Source organism: Periplaneta americana, chromosome 13, assembly GCF_040183065.1.
Source record: "Periplaneta americana isolate PAMFEO1 chromosome 13, P.americana_PAMFEO1_priV1, whole genome shotgun sequence".
Lineage (NCBI taxonomy): Eukaryota > Metazoa > Arthropoda > Insecta > Blattodea > Blattidae > Periplaneta > Periplaneta americana.
Window position 1 is genome coordinate 96996333 of NC_091129.1, and position 14755 is coordinate 97011087.

Here is a 14755-nt window from a genome sequence, read left to right on the forward strand (position 1 = left end):
GTTATTTTTACAAGGTAAAACCAAATAATGTGAGAAATAGAAACTTTCTAAAAAGATGAAAGTTACTGTAAAAAAATTCAGACATGATGCTTAAAATTTGGAGGAGAAAAAAACATTTGGAAATATGCAAAATAATTTTTTTAAATTTAAATAAATCTTAAACTACGGTACTCAACCTATAAACATGAAATTTAAACACGTCATTATTGATATCAATAGCAGTATGTGTACAAAAATTCCATTCTCTAGCTTAAGAAATTTATAACATAGAAACTTCACCTATTGCCTACCTTAAAGAGAATAATTAAAAGTGAAAAGATAATAACTTTAGTAGAATGTTAAGTTTATTTTGTTTATTAATAATTTATAATCAGAATCTTTTCTTTTAGCTAGACTATCCCTTATGCCATAAACTATCTTGTATTGCAAAATCGAAAATAAGAAATTTAACTTAGTGGTCATGTTTCATGTATAAGATTCGCAGATTACCATTTAAATCACATGTTCTATTCGTACATTATCAGCATTTTCTTCATTCGACTTTGCTATTTTCTCTAAAATCCCGTATTTCTTCAAGCAAGAAATTTCACTGAGGTCAATCCATCTACATTTTAAGAAAAATACTTTCTCTTGAAATTCTTCTCTTTCTGGAAGATCTCAGCAATATAATATTCGACAGATATCTTATCTTGTGAATGAATATTCCAGGCAGTGGAAAAATGATGCTTTAAAAATAAATATTATTATGTGGAAAAACGTTTCATAATATTAACTTCCTGCAACTTGTTATGCTGCCATAATAGAAGTTATGATGTTTTAGTTATGATGGTGATTTTTTAAGGCACTGATACAGTAATGTGGCAAATTATGCAAAATTTTCACTAACGATAAAGATCGTTTATAATACTGGAGTAAAAAGAAGATTCTTTTAACACAGTATGTTTTCAGCACCACGAATTTCGGGGGTCAGTTATTGTCCAAACAGGATGTTCTGTTACTAATTTACATTTTGCATGACAAGTTCTCATCAATGAAGATTCCTGATGCCATCAATAGCTTCTGAGAACATGCCATCGAAGTTGGATAGTTTATTTGTTTGTGTGTAAAGTGCTTCTGACATCTATGATATACAGTAATGATCACATTATCTTCTAGAATATAGCTGACACAGTGATCTAGTGCCTAGAGCGCTGGACTTATAATCCAGTGGTTCCAAGTTTGATGACTGACATACCCCCGATTTATAACTTGTGTTGTACGAGCCTGTGGTCCAGCTAACACATGGCTTTTCTTCAGGAAATCCGGTTTTTCTGTTCATCCCAAGAAATCTCCATCACCATCTCATCTCATTACAGGTGTAATGTACCAATCTCCTATGATGCACCCTGAATAACAACTCTGTCGGTAAATTGGTCTAAGTAACTGGCTTCATATACAGAGTGATTCAAGAGGAAAGGTAAAAAATTTAGGATATGATATCTTAGGCCATTTTGAGAGAAAAAAATTAATATGAATATAGGTCCGTTTTCGAACGACGGCGGAGCTAGATCCATTTTTTTGGTAAAACGTCTCGCCCCAACGTGAATCAGACGTTACCATATGCTGCTGACTTGAGACAAGGTCACCGATGAATGACGTAACATTGGAATCTGCATTGTGAGCGATGTAGAGAAGAGAAGAGAAACAAACCAGATGGTGGGGCATTACAAATGTCACAACATACGCTATCACTTATCAATTCACAGCAGTTCAGTGAGCTACCTACAGTACAGTAAATATACAGGTACAGTTATCGGAAGTGTTAAGTTGTGTTTTTCAAGATACCTTATAAATTTTCGACTGCAGAATACGTCGATATTGTGTATGTTTATGGTTTGTGCGATGGAAGTTCCTTGCGTGCCATCGCTGAATATGAACGACGCTTTCCGAACAGAAGGGTACCATATCGAAGAGTATTTACTGTCTATGGGGTTGGATGAAAGACTTGGTATAGCAAAGGAACGGGGAAACGAGAGAGGCGCTATTCGACCGTATTTCGGATGCGGCATAAGAACAGCCACGTGCAACTCTCCCGAGCGATGAGCGCGATTCACGCCCGAGCGCAACAGTGCATTGAAGCAGAAGGAGGCATCTTTGAAAATGTGCGAAAACATCGACCCCGACTTCTAGAATATTAGGTATGTATGCATACGTGAATATAAACTTTAAATTTGTCCGTTATCTGTCTCTAAATGCGAGTTAGTACAATGCAATCTCAGAAGTTTTTGTGAAATCAAAGAGCCATATCTCTGTAACCATTCGAAAACGGACCTATATTCATAGGAACTTTTCACTCAGAATGACTTCAGAATTCACATCCTAAATTTTTTACCTTTCCTCGTGAATCACTCTGTAGGTGAATGACTGACAGTCATAACCCGTCATCAGTAAGAAATAAAATCTTCAAGAATATTCTATTGCAGTTGTTTTGTGAAAAAAAATTTCCTTTATATGAAATTAAAATATTCTGGCTTGAATGATAATATAGCCTAGAATTTCATAACATTTCTAATAGTATTACATTTTTACATTCTTAATAAAATCCCCATGAGTAATAATACTTACTGGAAGGCGACCATGGCCGTGTTAACAACAGCAATATTGTATATGGCGTAGCTGATAAGCCGGGCCTCATTGTAGAGAGACTCTGCATTCCGTACGTTGTAGCACACCTTGATGCCCCATGACAAGAACAGAACCTCCCCTGCACATACACAAAAAAGCATATAAAGTGGTGCCTCTTGGATAATATTCAGTGTCCTGTACAGACTTTATCATTAAAATTAAACGTAACATCCATTCCACTTATTATTACTATTATTTTCAGGTACTGGTATTCCCTTTAAACATCATCTGAATTCTTGGAGGACTTTTATGATCTCGGCATTAGAATGAAGTGGTGTAGTCGACATCAAGCTCCGATTGTTTTTCACTCCCAGGAGAGACCCGGTAGGTCTACTCAATTTGGAAGGAAGTTGAGTAAACCTTGGTGCAGTCCTGAACAGGGGCGATTTCTCCGGGCATGCTATGCTTGCTGCGCAAGCCCAATATTTTCTTAGAATGTATATTTCTCAAAATGGCGTTACGTATATTAAAATTTATTTCGATTTTTGGAATATTGTATAGGCGTAATGCCATCCGCAGGTTTCACACCACAAGTATCTCAACGCTTGCTCGTTTCTCGGAGCTACAGGAAAGACGTAGAAATAGCGAGAATATGATGAGCGTGCAAGTGACTCTCTCCATAGTCCGTCCTAGGCGCACATGCTTCTGTTATGTGTTGTTTGAAGCTCTGGTCCGAGAGCTACACCAACGACTATTTATCGTTACACAGACCAGTATTGACAGTGGGAATGTGCTGTGATTTGAGAGTGCAATGTAATTGTATGAGCGGAATGCATGTGTTAGCTGCTGCATGTATTATTAATTCTTAAACAACAATTTGAAGTATTGCAATGAGTTCGGAATTGTGCGTTATTGAAACCTTATTATTAAATCCATTTTCCCGAAGGACTATTCAAGAGAAGACAGATATTATAGAGAATATGTGCTCAATACAACAATATGCATTGGTTGGCAGGGTCGAAAAAACTAAATAAACTGTTTTGTTGACCATGTTTGTTATATTATATCGAACTACTACATCTGATAAGCGAATATGGTCCATGAGTCATAATGATTTCATAATTATAAAATAAATTATTTACGTGGGTCTGATTATTTTTATTAATTATGAATTATTATATCCTCCCATCTTCCCCTGTGAATAAAAAAGGAAGCCTAACTTTCGTGACTAGCATTCGCCCCTGGTTCTGAAAGCGTTGGTAGCGAGAAAAATCCCGTCATCACCAAAAATTGTATACCCAACTCGAAATCCAATTTTCTGCAAATACTTTCTATATACTTCGTGCAATGAGTGATTAAAACGACACTGTAATATGAAAATAAATGTGAACCAGTAATTTGGTCGTAAGTTCAGATCAAGAACAGCTCCGTGTTTCGAACAGAAGGCAGTGATTTCGGATGAGAGGAGCGTCGCATTTCCAACTGTACAAAAACAAAAAAGTTTTCTGAAGGCAAGTAAAATGTGTGATTAATTTAACCTACCAGGAAATCACCACAGAGACAATAATTACTGATACAGATAATATAAAAAACTCGTAATCAGCATAATTCTGGCACCACAGCAAAAGCAATGGTTCCTAATGTCGAGTTTTTGGACCTTGTTCTTGTAGTTGTGTATGACCATATTCGTTACACTACATTTTATAAGGTATCGTTTACATTTGACATATGGTTAGGTCTATATTTAGGATTAATGGAAAACAACACAAAGTGAAATTAAAGGGGATATATTTCAATACTGCGTTAGTAATCTCTGGTTTGAGCTGCTACACCTGCCATTCTATAATTAATTGCTACGAGCAACAGGTGTTCCGAGAACGCATCAAGTGCGACAGTCCTCGGCAGTCCGTCAGGTACAGACATGCAGTCAAACTAGTAGACCTCCTTCAGCGAACTTTCTCGCGGCTGTAACGCCGCCTAGTGGGTGCCGAGGCAAATGCGGTTCTGTATAGGGATGAGACCCCTCCGAGTGCTACATGCAGTGCAAGGCACAGCTGCGTGCGTCCAAGCATAAGGGCGGTAAAACCCGATAAGCTTATTAAAAAAACTGTCAAAAACGACTGTTTGAGGGAGACATTTTCCTTAAAAGAAAAACGAAGGAGCTTATTTAATTGTAAGAGTTTCGTAGGGCTACTATACTAAAAGCCAGGTTATGAACCGATTAAACAGGAAGTAGTTGGCACGGCGAGAGGAAAGTGCGGGTTAGATGGGTAGCCTGTGCAGCGATGACACGTTGAGTATGGCGGGGTGGAGGGGGAAGGAGAACGGAGCTTTTCATTGGACCTCACGTGAAAATGTCGTCTGCTAACGAAAATCTGGCAACGGAATCACGGAGACAGTGTAGCCAAACTTCCCAGTTCCTTTGGAGTACCACGTGCATTACGAGTCGCATTTCGTACCAGCGTCATTACTCGTGCTTTCTTAAAAACAGTAATTTTAATTACTAATATTGTTGATAGTGTTATCGAGAACTATATACAGTGGTTATTTTAAACATACCGGTGACAAACGCTGAACATGCTTTGAATCTCGCGCCACTATGTGGCAATAGAGCTCAGAAAGCGAGCAACAGAATGTTGCTTCCGGTTTAGTCGGTTCATAACCTGGCTTTTAGTATAGTAACCAGCAAAGAAATCGAGCTCCTCCGATAACTTTCAAGTTTTACAATAAGCGGGGAGGGGGTTATGGCAGACACATTTCAATGCGAGAATTCTGCAAGGTCAAGTTGTTCATATGTATATGCAGAATACATCCTATTGCCTGGGTGTCAATTGCCGTTTGTTGAAATTGAAAACAAACATAGCGCAACTAAGAAAGTGCAGTCCACACCTGTGGAGTAACGGTTAGCGCGTCTGACCGTGAAACCAGGTGGTCCGGGTTCGAATTCCGGTTGGGACAATTTACTTACTTGGTTGAGCTTTTTTTCCGAGGTTTTACCTCAACCCAATAAGCATATGAGCAAATGCTAGGTAACTATCAGTGCTGGACTCCGGACTTATTCCACCAGCATTTTCACTATTTTATTCAGGCACTAAATAACCTGAGATATTGATACAGTGTCATAAAATAACCCAATTAAAAAAAGAAGAAAGTACACGATTTGGTGGGAATTAATTTTGCGATCTGGGAAGTATTTTTTTAAACAAGATGCACATCATTCGAAATATCTTGAAAAGAAATTTATGCACAAGCTCTAAATTTTTTAAGCATGTGTACTGAACTGGCATACAGTTTTGACGTAGAATACGTCTTTCCACGCATCGAATATGGACACCCGTTTCCCGATCCGTGGTGAAACGAAAAATGACAGAATTTCAAATGTCTACTGTAACAGCATTATGAGCCACAATCGAATGCTAATGTTATTAGTAGTAATATACCATAAGCGAATATAAATTGTATGACCACACCCAATGAATGCACCTCCCCTCGCGCTGAAATTACAAAATTATAAAATTAAACATGCTGCGCGGTCTGGACAACGTTCATAAAACCAAAATTAGTAGCGATTGTTACTTGACATTTGAACGTAATTAGTAGTAACTATTAGACTAATATTAATAAAATATAATAAACAGTAATAATTAATAAAAGAAAAACATTTTAAAGTAGAATCAATCAATCAGTCAAGTAAATAAATAAATAAATAAATAAATAAATAAATAAATAAATAAATAAATAAATAAATAAATAAGTGAACGAATGAGTGCGTGAGTCAGTAAATAAGAAAATAAATAGATAGGTGGGTGGTAGGTAGGTAAATGGATGGATAGGTAGATGGATGAATGAATGAATGAATGAATGAATGAATGAATGAATGAATGAATGAATGAATGAATGGATAGACAGGCAGGCAGGCAGGCAGGCAGGCAGGCAGGCAGGCAGGCAGGCAGGCAGGCAGGCAGGCAGGCAGACAGATAGATAGATAGATAGATATAGTATTATTGTTTCAGTACTGTTCTCCAACCAGGAGATTAACCGTGAAAGGAATGTGCTTACTACTGCGTCATCTATTGGAGCGAAGTAGATAGATAATATTACCGTTATAACGTCAGTTTAAAAAACATGCTCTCTCCTGCATATGTTATTTCCTGTATCGAAAGATTAAAATACCATGAAATTAACCGTGATCTAATATTGTAACTAATGTATAAATATGTGTGTATCAGTGTTGTCGTTTGTGCTTTGAGAGTTAGCCAATGGAGATGCGTGTACCCACGTGTGTGACCTTATGACATCAACATTCATTCATAGCATTATCCCGCTGTGTCTCATTCCCCTGAGACGTTCTCGTGGTTGGAGTACAGTACATAGCTTTGTGATTTTACCTCTTTAGTGACATCCTGTAACAGTTGGCAACATTGACGATACGGCCATATTAGCTCCTTTCTTACGTGAACCTCACTGTTATGTTAGGTTAGGTAACGGTGGCTGGGGAGGTTAGGAACGACCCTTTGCACGTCGGCCATATTGAGGACTATTGTGCACACTGAATGTTATGGGATGAATGAGGATGAGGTGTACCAGCCCACTGGCTGCATGTGACCTCTCATCCGCTCACCCAATGGAAGCCCCCTATGCCCTACTCTCCAGCACAGGATCTATTCTAACGGCCCTTCCAAAGAGGCGAAGCGCCCTTGGAAGTGCTCTGAAGGAACGAATCCTGACAGATATTGCGGAAGGCTGGGAATCCAGGAACGGTTGCAGAGAGGACGCCCCCTCGTAATGGCAATGAAAATTCCAACCCGGCATTTGCGTAAGTAATTGTGGAAAACCACGGAAAAACCATAGTCAGATTGGTCGGTCCGGGAATCGAATCACGGACCTCCCGAATGCGAGTTCCATACGGAACGCATGAGCCACCTCGTTCTGTTAACCTCACTGTAGTTTGGTCACTTTGGTCACCAATAAGTTCGATTTATTTTAACTTTGTTGAGACTGGCGGGCAAGTTTTTAGTGATCCCTCTCATTCAGGGATAATGTTGTTTTATATGCCCTCAAAATCTTCGAGCGGGGCCTTCTAGCTTCAAATTCCTTCCGAAGGCAGCCATAATAAGGACATCGTCTTTTATGCATTGTCTTCTGCCGGGTTTGAACCCACTAACCTCGGATTCAGTGACACACTGATAATTGCAAAACCATCAAGGTCGATTTTTACAGATTCTTAAACTCTATGGGCCATATTCATAGACATTCTTAGAGCGGGATTCCGGTGGATGAACAGCGAACTAACGTTTTTCGTATTCATAAACCAGTGTTAGCGATATGATATGATAGGAATCGTGTACAAGTAACCAGTCGATAGCCGGGGCTAGTTTAGCACGCTCGTAGCGCGGGCTAGCTACACGTATGTATTGTGGTGAGTAAGATTACCGATTGCCAGGCTGTGGTCCCACCAGTTGTAGGAGCACTGCTTGAAGCGAAGGCCTGCTTGGTCGCGGATCTGCTCCGCCGTAGGGGGCGCGCTCAACGTCCAGGTTCCCAGATAGATGAGCATCACCAGCAAGATGGGGAACATCCACTGCAGCAGCTGCTTGTCCGTCAGCTTAACTTTGTGTGCAGACTTCACCCGGTACGTCAGCGATACTCTAAGAACAGAATGAAACGAGAATTCCGACAATCGGTAAAACGTACTAAAAATAGCAAATAGTGGGTTCATACTTCTGAAATGCAATTTACTTTTTCTGAAATACAATTTACTTTTATTCTGAAATACAAATGTTGTTTTCTAAAATACAAATGATGTTTTTTGAAATTCAATATACTGTTTCTGAAATACAAGTGACACTTTCTGAAATTAAATTGATTAATCTGAAATACAAATGACGCTTTCCGAAATTAAATAATCTGAAATACAAATAACGCTAACGTGATCTTCAATTTTTTTTTTTAGTGTGTTGTTTATATAAATCCCGTTACATCAAATATATTTAATAATTATATAAATATTAAGTACGAATTCAGCCTAAAATACTTCTGGATTATTTCCAGCCTCCATCTCTAAATTATTTTTAATAATTTTGATACACATTTCTTTACTGAAATTGAACCAGAATACTGGGAATACACTTGTTAGAATTTGAAGAGGATTAAAGTAGAATTGAACTGACAATGGGGTCAACATATAAATAAGAATTACTCTAACATGGCGAGGCAACATAATTAAAATCCGTCAATCCCTTACATTTTCTTAAGATCTTAAGGCTCGTATTAAGACCAAGAGATTTTAGAAATTTCTGAAGAGAAAAATAACAATAATAATAATAATAATAATAATAATAATAATAATAATACTAATAATAACAATAATAATAACAATAATAATAATAATAATTTTATGTACATGAATATATTTTTTGTAACACAATTAAATTATCTATTACTATAAACCAATCAAGTCTTTACTAAAGTAGGCCTATATTTGATTACTAGCCGTACCCGTGCTCTCCGCTGCACCCGTTAGAAATAAATATAAAGTAATTACATAATTAAAATAGGACATTTGATCCAGGGAACATTCGTGTTTGATATAAGGATAAATCGTTTATTATGTTACTTAATTTAAATTGTACAGGGGCATCATTTTATTTTTACTTGCATTTTTATTGTACCTGCATTTCTGAATGTACTTCACTTCCACCCCTTCACTAATGTCCTTGCTCCCGTCAGACACACAAACTTACGGCTGCTGTTGCATTCGAAGTCTTCAAGCAGTGAAGTAAACACTGCAGTGTATAGTGTGTTTCAGAAATATGGTTGCGTTTTCTATAGACGAAAGGACCTATATTAATAATATCGTACTAAAAAATTATATTCAAGAAACGATAAATTCAATTTCAAAGAATATGCTTCAAAATGTTTTTAATAATATGCGTAAAGAATTGAAGCCTGTATTGTAATGAACGGCAACCATTTTCAGCAATTTGTTTAAAAATTCAGATTAGCTTATTTTGAATTGACGTGGCTAGAAGCAAAGGAATGCTAGTGACATTTGTAATAACATGAGTTAAGTGCATCCAGTGTAAGCTAAAGTATCTAAAATTTTAGTGGCAAGGGGATATTTTAATCGCATCGCATATTAAAATTTAAATAAAAATTTCACCGAATTTACGAAAGCTTAAATATTTAAACCCCATTTTCTCAAAAGTAACTTAAGTGCACTTACAGCCCTTTACTTACGACCCTCTCAATTTAAGTGCACTCTCTATATTGTATGTTAACACCAATAATTAATATGCTAAATAAAGTAGACATTACATAACGAACATAGCCGCCTGAAAAGTTGAGTTTTTGAAAAAAAAATGTTACTACTCTGCTGTATTTTGATAAATTCCGTAAAAGTGGTGAACAAATTGAAAATCGTAATATCGTATTTCCCTACAACATAAATGGATACACTACTTTTCTCTCCTCTTATACCTAGTAAAATGATTTGTTTACATATTGCACTAGTAACATCAAACTCCTGTAATGGAAGGGGGCAACAGTGTTTCCGAGTATAGCCAGGTTAATGTTAAAAATGTTGGTAAAAATAAAGTGATGTCCCTGTATTTGCATAATTAAAATGCGATCATTTTGATCCAGAGACCACTCATTTGGTCATAAAAATTATTTTAGGAAATACAGGAAACGAATGTACAGAATAGCCTATCAAGTTTTCTGTGCATAAGAAGCTATTTTAATCTTACCTGTCCTCGATTCACTCACAAGTTACTGTAATAGCATTATAGCATTATGTCCATCTAGAGAAACTACACTTTCCAATGGTGAATTAATAATTAATTATACAAATCGGTTAATTTAGCTTCTGATATTACTTCATACAAACACAGAAACATTCTCTGTAGGCTATCTTTCATAGCTTTCGATTATTGCTGTCCAAGGCCCCTTATAGACGAAGTCATTTATTTTTTAATTCATTACACGGCCTTAGATGGCAGTTATTTTAATTTTAAAACTCATTTATCTCATTAAATATCAGTCCTATCAAAATTTTTCTAGGAATAAAACTTATCGAAAATTATGTTTAAAGAAACTTTTGTTATGTAATATTTTTCACAAAAATCAATAATAAGCGAGATATTTCGATTTATTTAATTCAGACCCCCTTATAACCCCCCTTTTAAATAATGTATTTTGAATGCCATATAGCCTAAAATCTAAGTTACAACGAACTTAATTTATATTCCAATTTTCATCGAAACCCGTTCAGCCATTATCGCGTGAAAAGGTAACAAACATACAGACAGACAGACATACAAACAAAAATTTAAAAAAAGCGATTTTCGGTTTCAGGGTGGTTAATTGTATATGTTAGGACCAATTATTTTTGGAAAATCGAAAATTACCAGAAAAATTTCGGCTACAGATTTATTATTAGTATAGATAAGGGGATTTATATTACGGACAATTTCAATTAAAGAATATAGTCAGTAACACAGATTACATAAATGTTCATTTAAATGCTTGCAATAATTATAAATTCCTGTTTCACAATTTCTACAGATACGGAAGTGAAAAGTGTAAGCCTAAACGAGTTATTTCAAGAAAGGTGTTGTAAAATTTGAGAATCATTTTTTGTAGCCACGTTTCCTGTGTTGACGTTTAGAAAAGGGGGAGAATTCAGACGTTTACGAAGTTCATAGCTGCGTTGTACACGTCTAAACTAGTTAAGATTCTCCTCACAGCCGACGGTTAACTTTTTCAGACTTTCCAAACGTTCTTTTTTTTTTTTTTCCAACAAAGAAAAGGCGATGTTGCCCATAGACTCTTTCTTTGCAATCCATAACAAAGTTTGAGAAGAATAATTTTAAATACATGTCATTATGTCCTCGCAGTGATGATCATTGTTCTACACCGTTATGGTATACATCCCTATCTGCAGTGATTGTAGAAGTGGGATTAGTACTAATGAGTTGATTCCTGGAGAAGGACACTTTTAATGACAGTAAAATACTAATGCACCGTACAATACTACAGAGTGATTTATATAGAACTGACACATTTCTTTCTTTAATTATTCCGTTGGAAATTCATTTAATGACCCAATTTTAGCACCAAATTAAGCAGAATGTTCTGGAGTTTCGATTCCTTGTCACTAGATGCGCAGATTTTTATGTTTTATTCCTATTGTTGGCAGCACTGACCCAATTTTAGCACCAAATTAAGCAGAATGTTCTGGAGTTTCGATTCCTTGTCACTAGATGCGCAGATGTTGATGTTTTATTCCTATTGTTGGCAGCACTAGATGCGCAGATGTTTATGTTTTATTTCTATTGTTGGCAGCTGTTTTCGACATTTTGTGTCAACGTGAAAATGCAGTACACATTAAATCAACGACTCTTCCTTGTGAAGCAATACTGGATTACGAATTCAATTACAGCTACTCAAAGGGCATACCAGAGAGAATTTGGTGTTGGCAATCCTCCCAAAAGAAACACAATACTGAGACTGGTAAACAAATTGGAAACAACTGGATCTCTGGTGAATGAAAAGGGCAAGCATCGTTCATCTAGGCTTCCCACGGTTGTTGTTGACGTAAGAGCACGACTGGAGCAGTCACCCAAAAAATCATTAAGACGTTTGTCGCAGGAGACAGGGTACACCTACTCAATGTGTCAGAGAGCCTAAAGCCATATAGGGTTACGGTTGTTCATCAGCTACAGGAAACAGATAAGGATAAAAGATTGAATTATTGTCGTTGGTTTCAGACGTTCATTGTGCAAAATCCTGCCATATTGTCCATCACATGGTTCACAGATGAAGCATGGTTCCATTTATCCGGTTATGTGACGACCGAATAATTTCCAGGAACCTGTGGCCACCGAGATCTCCGGATTTGACAACGCCGGACTGCTTTCTATGGGGTTACTTAAAAGACAGGGTTTACGCCACACGTCCCCAGACATTGGACGATCTGAAGCACAACATCACACAGGAGATTCAAACTAACAACAGAGTCCTCCAACGAGTGGCCAGTAACATGGAACGACGTGTTGAGTTGTGCCTTATGCAGGATGGAGGACATTTTCAACACTTGCTATAGAGGTAAATAATCTCCCAAAATTCCTCTACATTTTAGGTATAATAAGTTGTCGCTAGCACAATTCGTTTTGAAACAATTAATGAAAGAAATGTGTCAGTTCTATATAAATCACTCTGTACATAAAATAACTTTGTGCGAGATCGTGCGTATTTGCTTGGTTTCCGCACAAAACCAATCCGCGGAAAGTCTAAAATTCCACATTCAGTATTCCCAACCTAACACACATAACAATTTCCCTCTTCTTACCGCTTAAGCGCGACATTCATTTTACTGCTTTAGGCTTTTAACATATTTTTAGAGACGTTTAACATAGTAATAATTATAAATTGGAAACTTACCACTGCAATTTCACCTAAATTGCACTGTTAATTATTGTTTTTAAATATTTGCAAAAATTAAGTAAACTCTACAACTCCACTAAAGTTACTGCATTCGTGATGCAAGTAACATTATGGAAGCCGTGAAAAAATCAACAAGATTCCAGGCTCATCATAGACAGGGGAAAAAAACGACAGACGTATATTACGGCCTGCTGGAGTATAGTAAACACAGAAAACATTTTAAAGCAACAATGTTGAAGACAGATATTTTTGTTTTACAAATTTGCCGTCATTGAACAGAAATCAAGATGGAGATTTCATTGCAACTAATTAGAAATTCCTCTTTCAGGTATGTAATAAACGATCTTCGCACAAAATAATGTACGATACACGAGCGGTATGTTTTCTTTCAATTCTCGGAAATTAAAAACGCTCAACTACGTTTCGCTTTTTCAAACTTTTCCTCGAACATGAAAACTTCTACATACCGCTCTTGTAACGCATATTACTATTTATTTACACTTGTGTACATAACTTTATCTCCATCTTAATATTGAGTTGAAGAATATGTACTTCGTATTAAGAAGAGAAATATTCATTGAGATATCGAAAAAATCGAATAATAGATCTTCGTGATATAGAAAAATATTACATGTAAGTTTTATATGATTCCGCTGGGAAATTGAAATTACTGCGAGGTATCGAAAAATCATGTTATAGGCTAGAGGTTCGACTATATTTTATTGTCTTGTGTGTTTCGAACATGTTAAATAACGTACGTAAGCTTGTTACCAATACAGTGAAGGAGAAGACCGAGAATTTTAAGTAGAACAGAGGAATTGTTAAGGCCTATAGAAGACAGAAGAATGTTTATACTTGGCCTACATGTCTAACTGATACGAGCCGTGTCGAGCATGTATGTTCAACATACTGGCAAAAGGACACCTTCATGCAGATTTCATGCTTGTTTTGTAAGCTGCTTTTGTGCCTTGAAGATACAATAGTACTGGAAGCTATATATTGTACTTAATATTGCAATTATATTACGTACTTGTGTACACACTAGGGATGGGCGAAAAATAACGTAACAGTTACTTTGTAACAGTTACTTAATTGTAACGATTACAAATATAACTTGGACACGAAATAACTAGTTACTCGCTGTTACACTGTTACTTTCGTCTGGATTTAACTTCTGCAAAAGAAACTAGTTAAAATAACGTCATTACGTAGTATTCAACCGGTCCACGAGATAGCGCGGCATTACTAAAATGTTTCACCATCTGGTTGCAAAAATATCAACTATGTCCGTTCCCTAAAGCACAGCACTCAGAGCACGGTTTTGATCAGAGCCGAAAATGTGATATTTCACAATGTTACTGTTATTAAATCTGTAAGAAAATGTATTAAAAAGGGCTATTCTCTTAATAAAATATTTCCACCAGAAGTGGAATGTGTATATGCAAGCTAAACCATCACAAAAGTTAGTCATGATGAATAAATCAATTTAGTTTGTTACAGTGGCGTGTGGTGATAAATAATCCTGGTGGTGCACAAATATTTATTATGATTATGATTAGCATATTATTATTATTATTATTATTATTATTATTATTATTATTATTATTATTATTATTATTATCATTATAGGTACTAACTACTACATACCTATTAACATATGTTACGTAGGTATAGATTTATATAATTTTGTTAGTCAAGAAATTGG

General features: G+C 36.3%; 1 protein-coding gene across 1 annotated transcript in view; it reads right to left on the reverse strand.

Annotated features, from left to right (window-relative positions):
- Window positions 1-14755, reverse strand: part of LOC138712147 (probable G-protein coupled receptor CG31760) — a 395270-nt gene that overhangs the window by 21705 nt on the left and 358810 nt on the right. The window contains exons 10-11 of the mRNA XM_069843619.1: window positions 8038-8252; window positions 2605-2743 (exon numbers count right to left, since the gene is read on the reverse strand). Coding sequence (XP_069699720.1) covers window positions 2605-2743; window positions 8038-8252 — 354 coding nt within the window. The remainder of the gene's footprint in view (window positions 1-2604; window positions 2744-8037; window positions 8253-14755) is intronic.